At 41.3% G+C, this 13,844-nt stretch overlaps 1 protein-coding gene and 1 long non-coding RNA gene across 4 annotated transcripts; one reads left to right on the forward strand and one right to left on the reverse strand.

The window, feature by feature from the left end:
• Positions 1-390: 390 nt before the first annotated feature.
• LOC139575921 (uncharacterized) lies at positions 391-4,451 on the forward strand. Of its 2 annotated transcripts, XR_011675032.1 has the most exons (4): positions 391-475; positions 1,749-1,829; positions 2,827-2,923; positions 4,130-4,451. It is a non-coding gene; the product is annotated as an uncharacterized lncRNA (long non-coding RNA). The 2 variants fall into 2 exon arrangements; XR_011675031.1 differs by lacking the exon at positions 2,827-2,923.
• Positions 1,244-12,487, reverse strand: LOC139575915 (phosphoribosyl pyrophosphate synthase-associated protein 1). 2 transcript variants are annotated; one of them, XM_071401357.1, is made up of 11 exons: positions 12,127-12,343; positions 11,370-11,422; positions 9,258-9,324; positions 8,679-8,851; positions 8,059-8,174; positions 7,889-7,944; positions 7,638-7,783; positions 6,588-6,632; positions 4,529-4,599; positions 4,188-4,334; positions 3,186-3,478 (listed from the first exon to the last, which is right to left on the reverse strand). In XM_071401357.1, the coding sequence occupies exons 1-11, from the start codon at positions 12,207-12,209 to the stop codon at positions 3,320-3,322; spliced, it is 1,116 nt and encodes a 371-aa protein (XP_071257458.1). In that variant the 5' UTR covers positions 12,210-12,343; the 3' UTR covers positions 3,186-3,319. The 2 variants fall into 2 exon arrangements, with proteins under 2 accessions (XP_071257469.1, XP_071257458.1); XM_071401368.1 differs by lacking the exon at positions 6,588-6,632 and having other exon boundaries at positions 1,244-3,478; positions 12,127-12,487.
• Between the last annotated feature and the right edge of the window lie 1,357 nt (positions 12,488-13,844).

Here is a 13,844-nt window from a genome sequence, read left to right on the forward strand (position 1 = left end):
TAGGTTCCATATGAAAAGAGTGTGAAATTCTCACATAAGGGTCTACTTTCCTGATCAATGCATCATTAACCTGACACTGCCACAAATAATGTCAGTTATATAATATGGTTGCATGGACATTAGCTATCTATATTAACTTCCTGTAGCTATCTATATCAACAATTACCAGCAGATAATGTTTCCATAGTAACAATCAGAATCCAGTATAAGTGTACTTAATGAAAGTTAAGACTAACAACTGTGCTCTAGTGATAATTCTAATATATAGTACTGTGCACACACATGCACACAGAAATATGTTTCCCCTTTCCAGCCACACAGAGACATGGTGCATTGTTTCCCTCTGCCCAGACGAGGAAGTGACCTATGATCTGTGACACTCTAGTTCCTCTTTGGGTCCTGTTTAAACACACATCTGTCAATGCACCAGCTGGTTCACACTCACCACCGCTCACCGACAGAGACCCACACTCAGGTGCGTACCACTCTCTCCGGGGTTGGAAGGGCTTCCGTTTACCATCTATCAAAACTTAAAGAATGTACAATTTATTTTATAGGTGATGGGCTAACTTACAGCTCCTAAATATTATGCATGCAAATTATTTTCTGTGATCCAAGACTTCATAGGGTCAACATCAGAAGTCAGCTCTTCTAGTTAAAAGAGATTCTATTACTAGTCTATAATGTCTTTATCATACCTTTTTACAGTTCTTAGGAGTGGTGGTGAAGTATTTTAGCATGTGCATCCTTACCAATGCCTCCACTGCATGGGATAAGAGTTTTCTAGTCCGTCTCTGCCCCTCGACTTGGTCAAAGCTCCTCAGTGATGAGTAGAAACCTGAGAAGTTTGGAACAAGTAAAGGGTCCCTGACTTCATCTGAAGAAGTTGTCTCACTGTACTGTCCACTCACTGCATTAGGTAGCTATACTACAACAACACAAACCAGAAGTAATGTTCTCTGATCAAAGCGTAGATAAAACTCAGTGGTATTTTCCCCTGATCAAGTATAACAATTGACAATATTGGGATTGTGCGATGGTCAAATAATTGTGTAACTACAAATCAATAGTTCTGGGATCTGATGAAGGTTGACCTGAATAATGTGAATGGTTCATTTTAACAGAAGAGTCAATTGATTGCTAAGACTAGAGATACTAGAATTCTCCAGAATAAAATGTAACTGGTTACATTATTAAACACATAACAATTTTGTTCACCAATAAAAAGTCTGGCAAAAACAAATGAAGCCAAAGGTTTATTTTAACTTACAAAAAATTGGATGCAGACACCAATTATTCGATTAAATCATAAACTCACAAATAGGCTACATCAAGATCAGACAATGAGAATGAAGTAACAAATCAACGTGCTATCGGAAGACATGGATATGAGTTGGCATAGCAACAGCTATCTCTCTCCAAGAAGGACCTTTCCTCATGTCTGTACCACACACAGGTATAGTTAGCGGTTTACAATTAGCACATCCTACAGGATAACAAAGGAACGAATGTCAACAACAAAAGTAACAAAGAATGGTAAAGAGAAAGTTCTGCCGAACGTAATGCAACACATTTACAGACTTTGCTGTACCAGAGACATAGGCACAAGCATTAAGAGCGTTTTTCCTTCACATACATTATGCATTTGCCTCAGAAGCATATCTCCTAGGGCTTAAAGCTCCAACAGATTGTTCAGACATGACTTCCCTTGAACATCAGTTTGACTATTAGTCCACATCTTTTCACAGGGGACACTAAATGGCATCCATCATGACAGATCTCAGTCCTCCTGATCAGCAAGTTGACACCACAATTCCATACATCATACGGTAAAGGGTCACGATTACAATTTCTATATTCAAAACCATGACCTCAGCATGGACACATAATGCATATATTGTCAGTCTTTCTGAATGCCAATGAGAAGCAACAAGACTATATAGGAAAGTCTACTTCAGAGTCAGGATGTCATATCCCCCTTTAATATAAAAGGTTATATCCATTCAGATATCCAGCTGATGTTATACAGTTTGCCCAACGATCTGTTGCAATCATGACATTTGTTACAGTTACACAGAGAACAGTTGACTGACTGGACCAATACAGTAACAATGACTAGGACAGTGTTTGGGATTCAAACATGGTGGGTCAAAAGTTCCTAATCTGTGGCCTAATGTGTGGTGGTAGACAATACATGTGGTCTTATTAGATGTATTTGGTGAGTCAGCCTGAATTCACGAGGCTTAGGTGTCACACAGAACACAGAACTGGTTGGGAGCTGCTGTACTAGGGTTCCTTTAGCTTTGTTCTCGGTAGGTTTTGCATTAACACACCTGCATCTAAATGCAAAGCAGTCACAGTGCTCGGTAGGCCTGGAGGGCCAGAGGTGGGGGGGAAATGATTCAAGCAATAAGTGATGTTATTGGGAAGATACTTCAACAGAGTGAAATACGGTCACCCTCCTTCATAACGGAGAACTGAAGAAAAAGCCATCATTAGATATGTTGACAGTGGCTAGACCAGGGGTGAGCAATCATTTTGGCTCGAGGGCCACATCGGGATTTCAACATTTATCAGAAGGCCGCACAGATTTTTTTCAAAAGCAATTTGTGGGCCAGAAAAAGGGCAGTTTGAAAAAAATATCGGTCCATTATAATTTCTACATACTTTTTATCTAGCTTCAGACGTTCAAGAGTGGCCTGGAGTTTTTCGACCCAAAATAATTTCCGCCACCCCCCAAACAATACAGATATATTTTTCCCACCCCTGGGCTAGACAAGGAAAGCTAGTTTTCATCATAACACTCACCCTACACCTTTTATTCAGGTGGGAAAAACAGTGAACAGTGAACCAACAAAATAACAAATCCCTTCATATCTTGAAGCATGGAGGAATTAAATAAGACATCAAAACTACCATGGAGGTGAGGTACAGTAATTCATGCATTGCTGGTTTGCCAGACCTTAGCATAGTAAGGCAAAAAAAACACAAATGACCTGACAACAAATATGCATGTTAAATCAACCTTTTAGTATTGCTTAACTTTTTGTTTCTTTTATCACTTTTATTGAGTAACTCCATGTTATGTTTCGGGCACTAAAAGCTGATGAAAATGCATTTTATTGGTTTGTAAGAGGGGATATGATGACGGTACTCCCCCTCGTCCTAGTCATCTGAACTAGGCTGTGTGTGAAGGTGCAGACAACAGGGACAGTATGCACTTCTAGGACTGTGGAGAGGGGAGGGGAGCATAGCGTGTATACCACCGGTTTTCTCCTAACACCTCACCTAGCACAGACTCAACCCTATGTCTCTGGCCCTAGTCGTCCACCGTGATGTTGCGGAACAGGTAGGCCATGGACTCCCCGTTGTGGATGCGGCGGATGGCCTCGGCCAGGATCATACTGACGTCCACTGTCTTGATCTTGGGACACTGGAGCTTCTGTACCTCGTGAGGGACGGTGTTAGTCACCACCACCTGGGAGGCAGACAGACAGGGATCAGAGGAGGAAACACCATAACGAAGGTCGGCCGTGTGCAGTAGATCACCTGCTGGGTGTCCACGAACAGTGTAGATATTACATGTAGAGTCGCTTGGAAATAAATGATAAATGATGGACGATGTACTGTGGTCAAAGGCGATAGGATGGCCGGGCCACCCGCTGCTTTCAACCGTTCGTCAGCGTGGTCTATTTTGTCTCATTCCCAGACTGAACTGTGCCTGACTACCGTATCTTATAACAGCCTTTATACAGGCGACGAAACATCCTACGAATCAAGTTGCAATATCTTGCACACAGGTGGTACATAGAAAGTGATGCCACTGCCTTTCTGTTGTAAAGTGACTGAAAAGCTTTTACGATGAGGAACTGAGCACTTCCCCATTCAAGATGTAGTGATAAATTCAGAACACAGGGCTGCTGTTACAGATGGAGGATCTTAATTTGATCACCCTGTTGCAGGAAATGTAATGCAGGAAATCTAAAACTTGTAGTGTAATTGAAGTTTAAAAAGGCTTCTGAAGTTTATCATTTCCACTTGATCTTCCCTCATGAAAAATGTATCAACCCCTCAAAAAACATCTATTAATTATAATCCACATAATAATTCACATTTCCTGTTGCTGCAGGATTATTTTCCTTCTGTAGCAGACGGTCTGAAATGAAGATCCTACATCTGTATCTCACCTCGTCGATGGCAGACTCCTCAATAAGACGGGGGGCATCGGCAGACAGCAGCCCATGTGTAGCCATGATGTAGATCTTATATGCTCCTCTCTCCTTCAGAATCTCAGCTGCCGCCACAAAGTCCTCCACGTCGTCGATGATGTCATCCTGGAAAAGAACGGCAACCACGGGATTGGAAATGATGTACGCCTGTAGTTCCTTCATCCATAATCTAAGGCTGTCATATTGTTATTAAATACAATGTGGCAAAATGTTGCAAATTAATTTCAAGTGGCTCATTTTAGCACAGGCCTTCCAGGACAAAACCACAAATGGCCCAAACAAAGGGGCACATTTCTTACAACAATGATGGCGATTCTTCCTCCCACATCTCCTACAACAGTGATAGGGGGCTTCTCCTTGGCCATCATTACTGAAAAGGAAGAACGAACTGGTCACTGCTAGTCATCACATACAGTATCCATAGGCATAAACAGTAAAACTAATGAGGATACATCTCAGAGTAGATTGGGTAAAATGGGTTAAAAAGTATGAGCTTTCCACAATTACAAAGTCCAATTTCAATCACTGTTATGATTATGTATTCTTCAATTAATAGTTGATGTTCCATGCAATTCCCCCCCTTCTGGGTAACTGACTAACATTCTATTTTCAAAATGAGATGTAATTGGGAAATTAGATAAATTCTGTCAATTGTCCCAATTATACCCTTATAGATTTAAATGGAATGCCAAACTCATTCCAGCACAAGGATAATCAAAATGACAGGCTTTTTGCCCAGCATACCCAATCAGACGCTGATATTAAATTGCCTCCACAACACAGTGTCTGCTCAGAGCTCAGTGCAGACATTTGGCAACAGTTTGCATATAGCAATATGCACAACCTAATCTTGTTGTTAATCCATCAAAAACGATAGAGGCAGACAAGCACTGATGAGGTAATCACACGCTTACTAATGTTCCAGGTTTGTCTTATTGAACACCACTGTTGTCAGTCAATGGGGGAAGCGCACAATCAGCGGATGGACAATCAGCCAGCCAGAGTGGGGAAGCTGATTGTGGGAGTGGAAGCTAGAGATGAGCAGGGAACACAGGTTCATGCCAGGAACACATTCCTTCCTGGAACACATGCCTTCCTTACAGGGGACCACACACAAGCAATAATAAGCACTGGAACATTTCAGCTTTTCAAAATGCATCAACATCACCACTAGGTCTTAAAACCTTCTGTAGTCTTAAAGAGGTACTACCTAGAATGTTTTCAGGTAGAATATAGAAATTAATCAAAATGATCTAGTAAAAACTATAGTTAGGCCTACACATATGTTAAAGATAAACTTGTCTTGGATATATGTGAGGCAAGAGTTGAAAAGACTGAAGATCTCAGCAATCCTCTCAATGATGCTAGAAGCCAGCATTGCTGAGTTAAGGAATACATATGCTATAATACAACTAATATGTGATAGTCATGGTTTGAGGTTATAATCAGTTTTGCATATTCACACCCAAACCAGTAGATGTGTTGTTATTGACATGGAGGGTCCACGTTTAGGATTTATTGTTACTTAAATGTGGGAAGGCCCAAGGTGTGTGACACAGCAGCCCACTGGTTTGTATGGGCAGCAGGGAAGAGGGTGAACACAACATAACCCTGACCTGACCTACTGTGGTGTACTGTACTGTGTGTTCAGCAGCACACACAAGAACAACATGCTGCCACCCACCCAAAAATCTGGATCTTTGCTTTAGATTCTGAAAAAAATGATTATCCTGTTTCCTCTACCTATCATGCTGTATTAGGCCTATATATCAAAGGCATGCTTAATTAGTATTCAAAACATGCATTTCTGAAGGCCAGGTGTTAATCAGACTCCTTCGGGCGAGGCTTCAATAGGGAAGCATGATGTGTTGATTGGCAAGATGAGTCCGGATGAAAATAAAAACATGTATCTGGGAGAAATGGTTCCATTTGTCAGATGATTGAAGAGAGTCTCACAAAGCAACTAACGGAGGGCTTTCAGGCCATCTTGCAGAACAATCTGAAGTCTCTGCCTCTGATACCGGCACACTGCTGGAGACCTGACTGTGGATCAAGGAAGACATTGATCCATTCCTGATGAGGATCTCAACAGTATGCAGTGAGGGTACATAGGCGTCAGTACATCCACTATGGATCTGTACCGCTGGACCACATCAACTAACTGATCCAGATCATTGGTAATTGAACCATTGATTGTCTTTTTTATGCTTTCCTCAAATCACAACTGAGGACCTTGCACTTAAGACTGTTTGTTGGCAAGATGATTCGAAAACCCTTGATCACTACATGCACGCATTTAGGAACCATTTGGAGAGGAACCATTTGGTGGTCAAAAGGGAATTAAGTTTACGGTCGTACTTGGGAGCTCTATGCCTGGGAATGGAGCTTGTTGTTTGCTGCCAGCTATTATCAACAAATAAACACCACGTTAACACACATCCACAGAGACTCGACATAACAGACTACGAAGACATGAAGCCAGGACTGGGAAAATCCTCTTACATGAAGCAAAATCTTTAAAGCTAACCCGTGAGGAATCCAAAACCATTCCTCTAAGCTTATTCATTCAAGAAATGTGTAGGACAGTTTGCAACTGACCCAAGCTTACAATAAGAGGATTTTTTAAGTCAAGGATAATAAATTAAGTAAATAATAGAAATATTATTACAAACACTAAAGCTGAAGGGGGACACAGCCAGTTGGCATAATAAATACTCTGAAGTCATTTGCCAATGACACAAAGCCCAGACAGAAAGTCTGACCATGTTTTGTCAGACCCAACTGTTTTAACAGCCTTACCGCGAATGTACTGAGAAAATGAGACATATCCAATATCAAGTTATTGTCATTCTCTCAAAATGAAAAACAAAATGTATGTTCTCTTATTCAAAATGTCATTTTTAAACATGCAAACCATTCTAAAACGATTTGGTATGAATGCCTTTACATTTTAGGGAGGCTAAGGTCGCAACATTAGTAGAGGCAGTGTATCTGTGGAATTAGAACGTGCAGTAAATAGGCTACACAACTCAAGATCCTTTAAAAATAATGTCAGGTGTTAAAATGGTTATAGCAGAATCATCACTTATGAAGCTGTTAGTGCTGACATTAAATCCATATGATGAGGATTTTGCCATGGATATTTTGGGGGGTTGAAATAATTATTCAAATAATTCAGACTTGAACATTTCACACTACACTTAACATGTTTTTGGATGCAACCATTGACGAGTACCGGCATCTATGCATCCTTCTATATCTTACAGACACAGCCTGACCAACATTAAAGAATTGGGGAAACTACAGACAAAGATACAGTTTCAATTTGATCTGATGGCAGACTGACTACAACTACACCTGGCTAGTTACCAAGCTATAAGCTATATAGGGCTTCTAGAGAGGTCTTACAAGGCAGCTCCAGCCCAGGGTGTCCTGAGGTGTTACGGACACAGGGGGGAGAGTGTCGTCCGTCCGCCATGTCAGACTCTGAACACTGAGCCTCGCCATGCATCACTGCCAGGCCCAAACGCAGTCGCTCTGCATAGGACTGAGCTCTGAAAGACAACAGCAAGAAAACACTGGAGAAATGTAGACACCCTTTTACATTATTTACATTAGATGATCAGACTCCAGGCCTCCGTAACTAAATAGTATGTTACCTCTTAGCAGCAGACGGTGACTTTGCAACAATAATGGCGTTTCTGTAATCTGGGACCTGAAGGGAAGTGAGAGGAGCCCACATTTTACATCGAATAGGCTGCTGTGTGTAGTTTACTATCTTACAACTTTACTACCAGGCATGGCACATGAGCTACAGTGAGATGGTTACCTCCTCCTGGATGTACTGAAGCAGGAAGGGGGAGGCACGCAGGTTGTCCACTGGAAAACTGAAGAAGCCCTGAATCTCCTTCTGATGTAAGTCCATGGTGATGATGTGAGTTAAACCTGGAAGGAGAAAGAGAGAGGATGAGAAAAGAGACTGAGGAAACAGCAGACTGCTTTTAAGAAAGGGTGCAGAATGAGAAATCAACCACAGAGGCAAGTTTAAAGGGAAATGTAAAACATTTTCCACTTCGAGTTCTTCTCCAGCACAACACCAACATCAACACATGTGAAAATGGCACGTTTCTGTTTTGTAGTAAAAAAAATAGGTGGATGCGTGCTTCCAATGACATCAACCAACTAGTAGACAATTAGAAGTCAATGCCTACTCATTATTGGTTAAAATCACATGATGCACACCGCTGACGTCTTTGGAAACACTTATCTTCCTCTATATTTTTTCCCACAAAACAAAAAAAGCGCGCCATTTTCACATATATTGATGTTGCGGTGGGGCTGGAGATTACAAATATGAAGTTGAAAAATGTAGACATTTTCCTTTAACACAGATGGTCAAGGGCAATGTAAACAGTAAACTGTTAACACTTGCATACAGGCTGTAATTACCTGCTTTGGCTAGCATGGAAGCCAGCAGCTTGCACACTATGGAACCCCTTTTTCTCATCTTGCACTGCTTGCTGTAGGGGAAATAGGGAATGACCCCAATTATGTTCTTTGCACAGGAGGTCTTAAGGGCGTAGGCCATGACCAGCAGCTCCATGATGGCCGTGTTGACATCTCTGGTTAAAACAAGGGAAAAGTGTCAATAACAAATAATGGTCACATTTATGGTGCGGTCAGTGCAAACTCATGCTGAGCAACTCTCCAGCAGAGGGCAACAACATATGCTCAGTACAGCTTGTGCACGCCAAGTCAGATGACAGATAAAAGGATGGCTATTAATAACACTGGTAGCTATTCATATTATGGTTGATGAGCTTGTGCCTGATTTATAGTGTGTGAATCAAACAGGTTTGAATATGGGTAATGCAACCTAACACGTGATGTGACTGTGTGAATACCCCTCCTACAACATAGATTGATATGCATAGTCCTAAAGGCTGCACCACATTACACACACAGTATAGGTGTGTGTGTGTCCTAGAACAGAAGTGTGGAGGAGATTACATATTTCAGTCTACTCACCTGGGTATGGTCTGGATGATGAAGATAGTTTGGCCGCGAACAGATTCCTTCACGTCTACTCTGGTCTCTATCAAGGGTCACATAAAGTTGAATCAACAGCAAGTGTGGGTAAAATGCTAACTTTACACTTACAGCTCCCCAAATGTGCCTAGACTTGTCTATGTCAACTAGGGCATAACACTCAGTTATGGCATAATTATCAAGCCATTGTAAACACTCATCTGTAACATGTCATGTTTTCCAAAAAGAGAAAAATGCTTTGTATCAGGCCAAACAAATAAGTTGTCCTTTGTATTAGCAGAGTAGGCAGAGTGACTGGATTTCAACTAAGAGTTGGAACTGGTTCAGGGAACAGAACCAATGTTTTTTTTTATGTAAATAGCTTGCCCGCTCCATAGCAAGCTATTCTATCCGCACTAATTGGTGGTGATTTAATGTCTAACTAAATGTTTTTAAAAAATCTTCAATTTCAGAGGTTTAAAAAGGAACAGAAAGGAATGATATAAACTGTTTTTGGGGTTAGAAACGGTTCACAAATTAATTTTGCTGTCTGAACACTGCAACAGAATGAAAAATAAAATTGATGGTTCAGAACGAAACGATTGGAAAATAATTTTGGTTCCAACCAATGATTTATACAGTGCATTCGGAAAGTATTCAGACCCCTTCACTTTTTCCACATTTGTTACGTTACAACCATCTAAAATGTATTACATTTCCCCCCATCTACCCCGTAATGACAAAGCAAAAAAAAAGTTTACAAATTATTTCAAATTTATTACAAATATAAAACAGAAATATCACATTTACATAAGTATTCAGACCCTTTACTCAGTAATTTATTGAAGGACCTTTGGCAGCAATTACAGCCCTGAGTCTTCTTGGGTATGACACTACAAGCATGGCACACCTGTATTTGGGCAGTTTCGCCCATTCTTCTCTGCAGATCCTCTCAAGCTCTGTCAGGTTGGATGGGGAACGTTGCTGCACAGCTATTTTCAGGTCTCTCCAGAGATGTTTGATCAGGTTCAAATCCAGGCTCTGGCTGGGCCACTCAAGGACACTTGTCCCGAAGCCACTCCTGCATTGTATTGGCTTTGTGCTATGGGTCGTTGTTCTGTTGGAAGGTGAATCTTCACCCCTGTGGTTCCAGGTTTCCTCCAAACGTGACGCTTGGCATTCAGGCCAAAGAGTTCAATCTTGGTTGTCTGAGAGTCTTTAGGTGCCTTTCGGCAAACTCCAAGCGGGCTGTCATGTGCCTTTTACTGAGGACTGGCTTCCGTCTGGCCACTCTACCATAAAGGCCTGATTGGTGGAGTGCTGCAGAGATGGTTGTCCTTCTGGAAGGTTCTCCCATCTCCACAGAGGAACTCTGGTGCTCTGTCAGAGTGACCATTGGGTTCTTGGTCACCTCCCTGACTAAGGCCCTTCAACCTGATTGCTCAGTTTGGCTGGGTGGCCAGCTCTATGTAAAGTCTTGGTGGTTCCAAACTTCTTCCATTTAAGAATGATAGAGGCCACCGTGTTCTTGGTACCCTTCCCCAAATCTGTACCTCAAGACAATCCTGTCTCGGAGCTATACGGACAATTCCTTCGACCTCATGGCTTGGTTTTTGCTCTGACATGCTCTGTCAACTGTGGGACCTTACATAGACAGGTGTGTGCCATTCCATGTCTAATCAACTGAATTTACCACAGGTGGACTCCAATCAAGTTTTAGAACATTTGAGTCTCATAGCAAAGGGTCTGAATACTTATGTAAATAAGTGATTTCAGTTTCAAAATTGTAATACAGTTACAAACATTTCTAAAAACCTGTTTTCGCTTTGTCATTATGGGATATTGTGTGTAGATTAATGAGGATTTCAAAAAAAATGTAATCAATTTTAGAATATTGGCTGTAACGTAACAAAGTGAAGGGGTATGGATACTTTCCGAATGCACTGTATACCAGTGGAGGCTGCTGAGAGGAGGACGGCTCATAATAATGTCTGGAATTGAGTCAATGGAAAGGTATCAAACACATGGTTTCCATGTTATTATTTCAATTATTATGAGCTGTCCTCCCCTCAGCAGCCTCCCCTGTTATATACATAATTGGTTTCAACTCACCTCTATTGGACTCTTGATAGACCACCGACTTGCCCAATTCAACTCCTAGTCGTCTGTGAAAAAACACACCAGACAAATCAGTACAAGAGGTATGACACTGTGATGTGTCTTATTCAGACAGGACAGAGGCCCTGCATGGAAACTGGTCCCACTCTGACTAAGCCTGCTGTACCGCTACCATTTGAAACCCAAGCAAACAAGCAACATGTTGTAATGTGTCACATTGTAATTCAGAGACAGTGGGCCCATTAACTTGCATATCTAGACATGGAAAGTGTTCAGCTAGATCACAGGCACTCGTTCCCTGTTTCAATGTTTACAATTGGCTCATTCATCCCCCTCCTCTCCCCTGTAACTATTCCCCAGGTCGTTGCTGCAAATGAGAACGTGTTCTCAGTCAACTTACCTGGTAAAATAACGGTAAAATAAAAAAAATAAAAAAAATAAAAAAATGTCACTAACGTTAATAACAGACATTCCCAGTTTCACACAGCCGAGACACCCAACATTGTCTCACATTAAATCAATTCCCTTAAGCCTCTGAATGTCATTGTCAACATCTAGCAAATGACCAACTCATTAACCCAATAGATTAATGACAGTAAGCAAGACCCATTGGATAATTCAAATGACTTCATCTGTGGCCATGCACCTGCAAACACCAGCATACACATTTTAGCGAGCTAGCTAGCAACATTATCTGGTTAGCTATCTATCATAACACGTACATTTAGCTAGAACAATAAAATATACATACTCAGTTATCTTCTTGGCTAGTTCTGTACATGCTGCAGTAGAATTGGCAGAGAAGACCCGATAACCACTTTTTGCGACATTCATTCTGGCAGCTGGTTAGCTAGCTAACGTTAGCACCTGTGTAAACCGCTAGCAGGCTTCTTCTCAAACTAACGTTACCACACTTGCAGCTTGCTAGCAAGCTAAGCTAACTGTTAGGTAGTCATACGAAGAAAGATACAAAAACGTGCGACGTTGATGTTAAAATGCACTTTGTTATTATTAGACCTTATTAAATCCAGTATAAATATAATCTCCAAGATAGTTATGCTAGTTGAGCGAAATAAATTGCTTGCGGCTAGCTCCTCTTTAGATTTGCTGTCTGTCTGACTGTGTGTGGCTGGCTGGCTGTGGAAGAGATGAACAACACCAAAAAAAGAATCCTGAACCGAATCAAAATACCAATCTGGTGAAGGTATTTTTTGTTTATTTGACAGACCTGCCGCCTGTTATTAGTTGTATGTATTTTTAGTTGGTAACGGGAGTGTTTTTGAAACAATTGGTTATATAGATTCCTGCACTGGGAGTCAAATAGCACAAAGCCCGGCAGACAGCGATATTGAGTCGTTTCATTTCACCGTCCATATTATTCTAATGTTGTATTTTTTTTACCCAGGCAAGTCGGTTAAGAACAAATTCTTATTTAGAATAATGGCCCACCCCAGCCAAACCCAGACGACACTGGGCCAATTGTGCACCACCCTATGGGACTCCCAATCACAGCCAGATGTGATACAGCCTGGATTTGAACCAGGGAATGTAGTGACACCTCTTGCACTGACATGCAGCCCTTAGACTGGGCTGAATTTATGAGATGTGAATGAGAGGCTTGTAAGAAGCATGACTCTTTGGAGTTTTTAGTTCATCATTTGCTGGTCGGTAGTCCTGCGTGCTCTGGGCATTACTTACTCAAATGAACAAAATTAGTCAAAAGATTTGTTATTTTGACTGAATGAGTCGAAAAGATCAGTCAGGAGCTTTGACAACTCCACTGTGGGGCTCTATTAGGTTAGGGGTGAAAAAACAGACTGCTGCAACCTGATTGGCTGAACGCGATATACAACATCCGGGATTAACATTTAGCCACTCTAGCAGGGCGGTGGAAAACGTTTTTAAGGAAAGTACGCATATTTTCCCAATTTTTTCCACCTTCTCTCCATTAAATAAAGCTAATGAGGAAGGTGAAGCCTATGCAGCCTTAATGGAAAATGTTTCAGGTACAAAAAGGTCCACTACGGATACGAATGTGTTGCCGGCTACATACAATGCGTTTGGACGGTAAAATGAAGTTATTCAATATCACCATCGGCCGAACTTTGGGCTTGAAGTCAAGAGTTTAGTTGAACATCTGATTTGCTTCTTGCAGCAATCATCATGCGGATAGTGCTGATGTGATGCACTACTGCTGTGTTGACAGGACATCTCTGATCTATCTATCCTACAAAGGATACCCAAAAACAATACATTCATGTTTTCCTTTAGGCTATGTATAAAATAAGCATAGAAACATTTTAGCACCTGTGATGTCTGTGTGTGTGTGTGGGGGGGGGTTCCTGTTCATTTGGTTTCTTCTTGCAATTGCTCAAAATAACCTCAAGAGGTAAACAACTGTCAAGTTTTAATCAGACCCGTGCGTCAATCTAAGTAACACAATAAAAAAATGCCCATCAAAATCCATCA

This window comes from Salvelinus alpinus, chromosome 1 (assembly GCF_045679555.1).
Source record: "Salvelinus alpinus chromosome 1, SLU_Salpinus.1, whole genome shotgun sequence".
NCBI lineage: Eukaryota > Metazoa > Chordata > Actinopteri > Salmoniformes > Salmonidae > Salvelinus > Salvelinus alpinus.

Coding starts and splice junctions, on each gene's coding strand:
- LOC139575915 (XM_071401357.1), bottom strand. CDS start 12,209: ATGAATGTCGCAAAAAGTGGTTATCGGGTCTTCTCTGCCAATTCTACT. Junction 9,325..11,369: donor CTATCAAGAGTCCAATAGAG/GTGAGTTGAAAC, acceptor GACCCTTGATAG/AGACCAGAGTAGACGTGAAG. Junction 7,945..8,058: donor TTCAGTACATCCAGGAGGAG/GTAACCATCTCA, acceptor ACTTCCCTTCAG/GTCCCAGATTACAGAAACGC.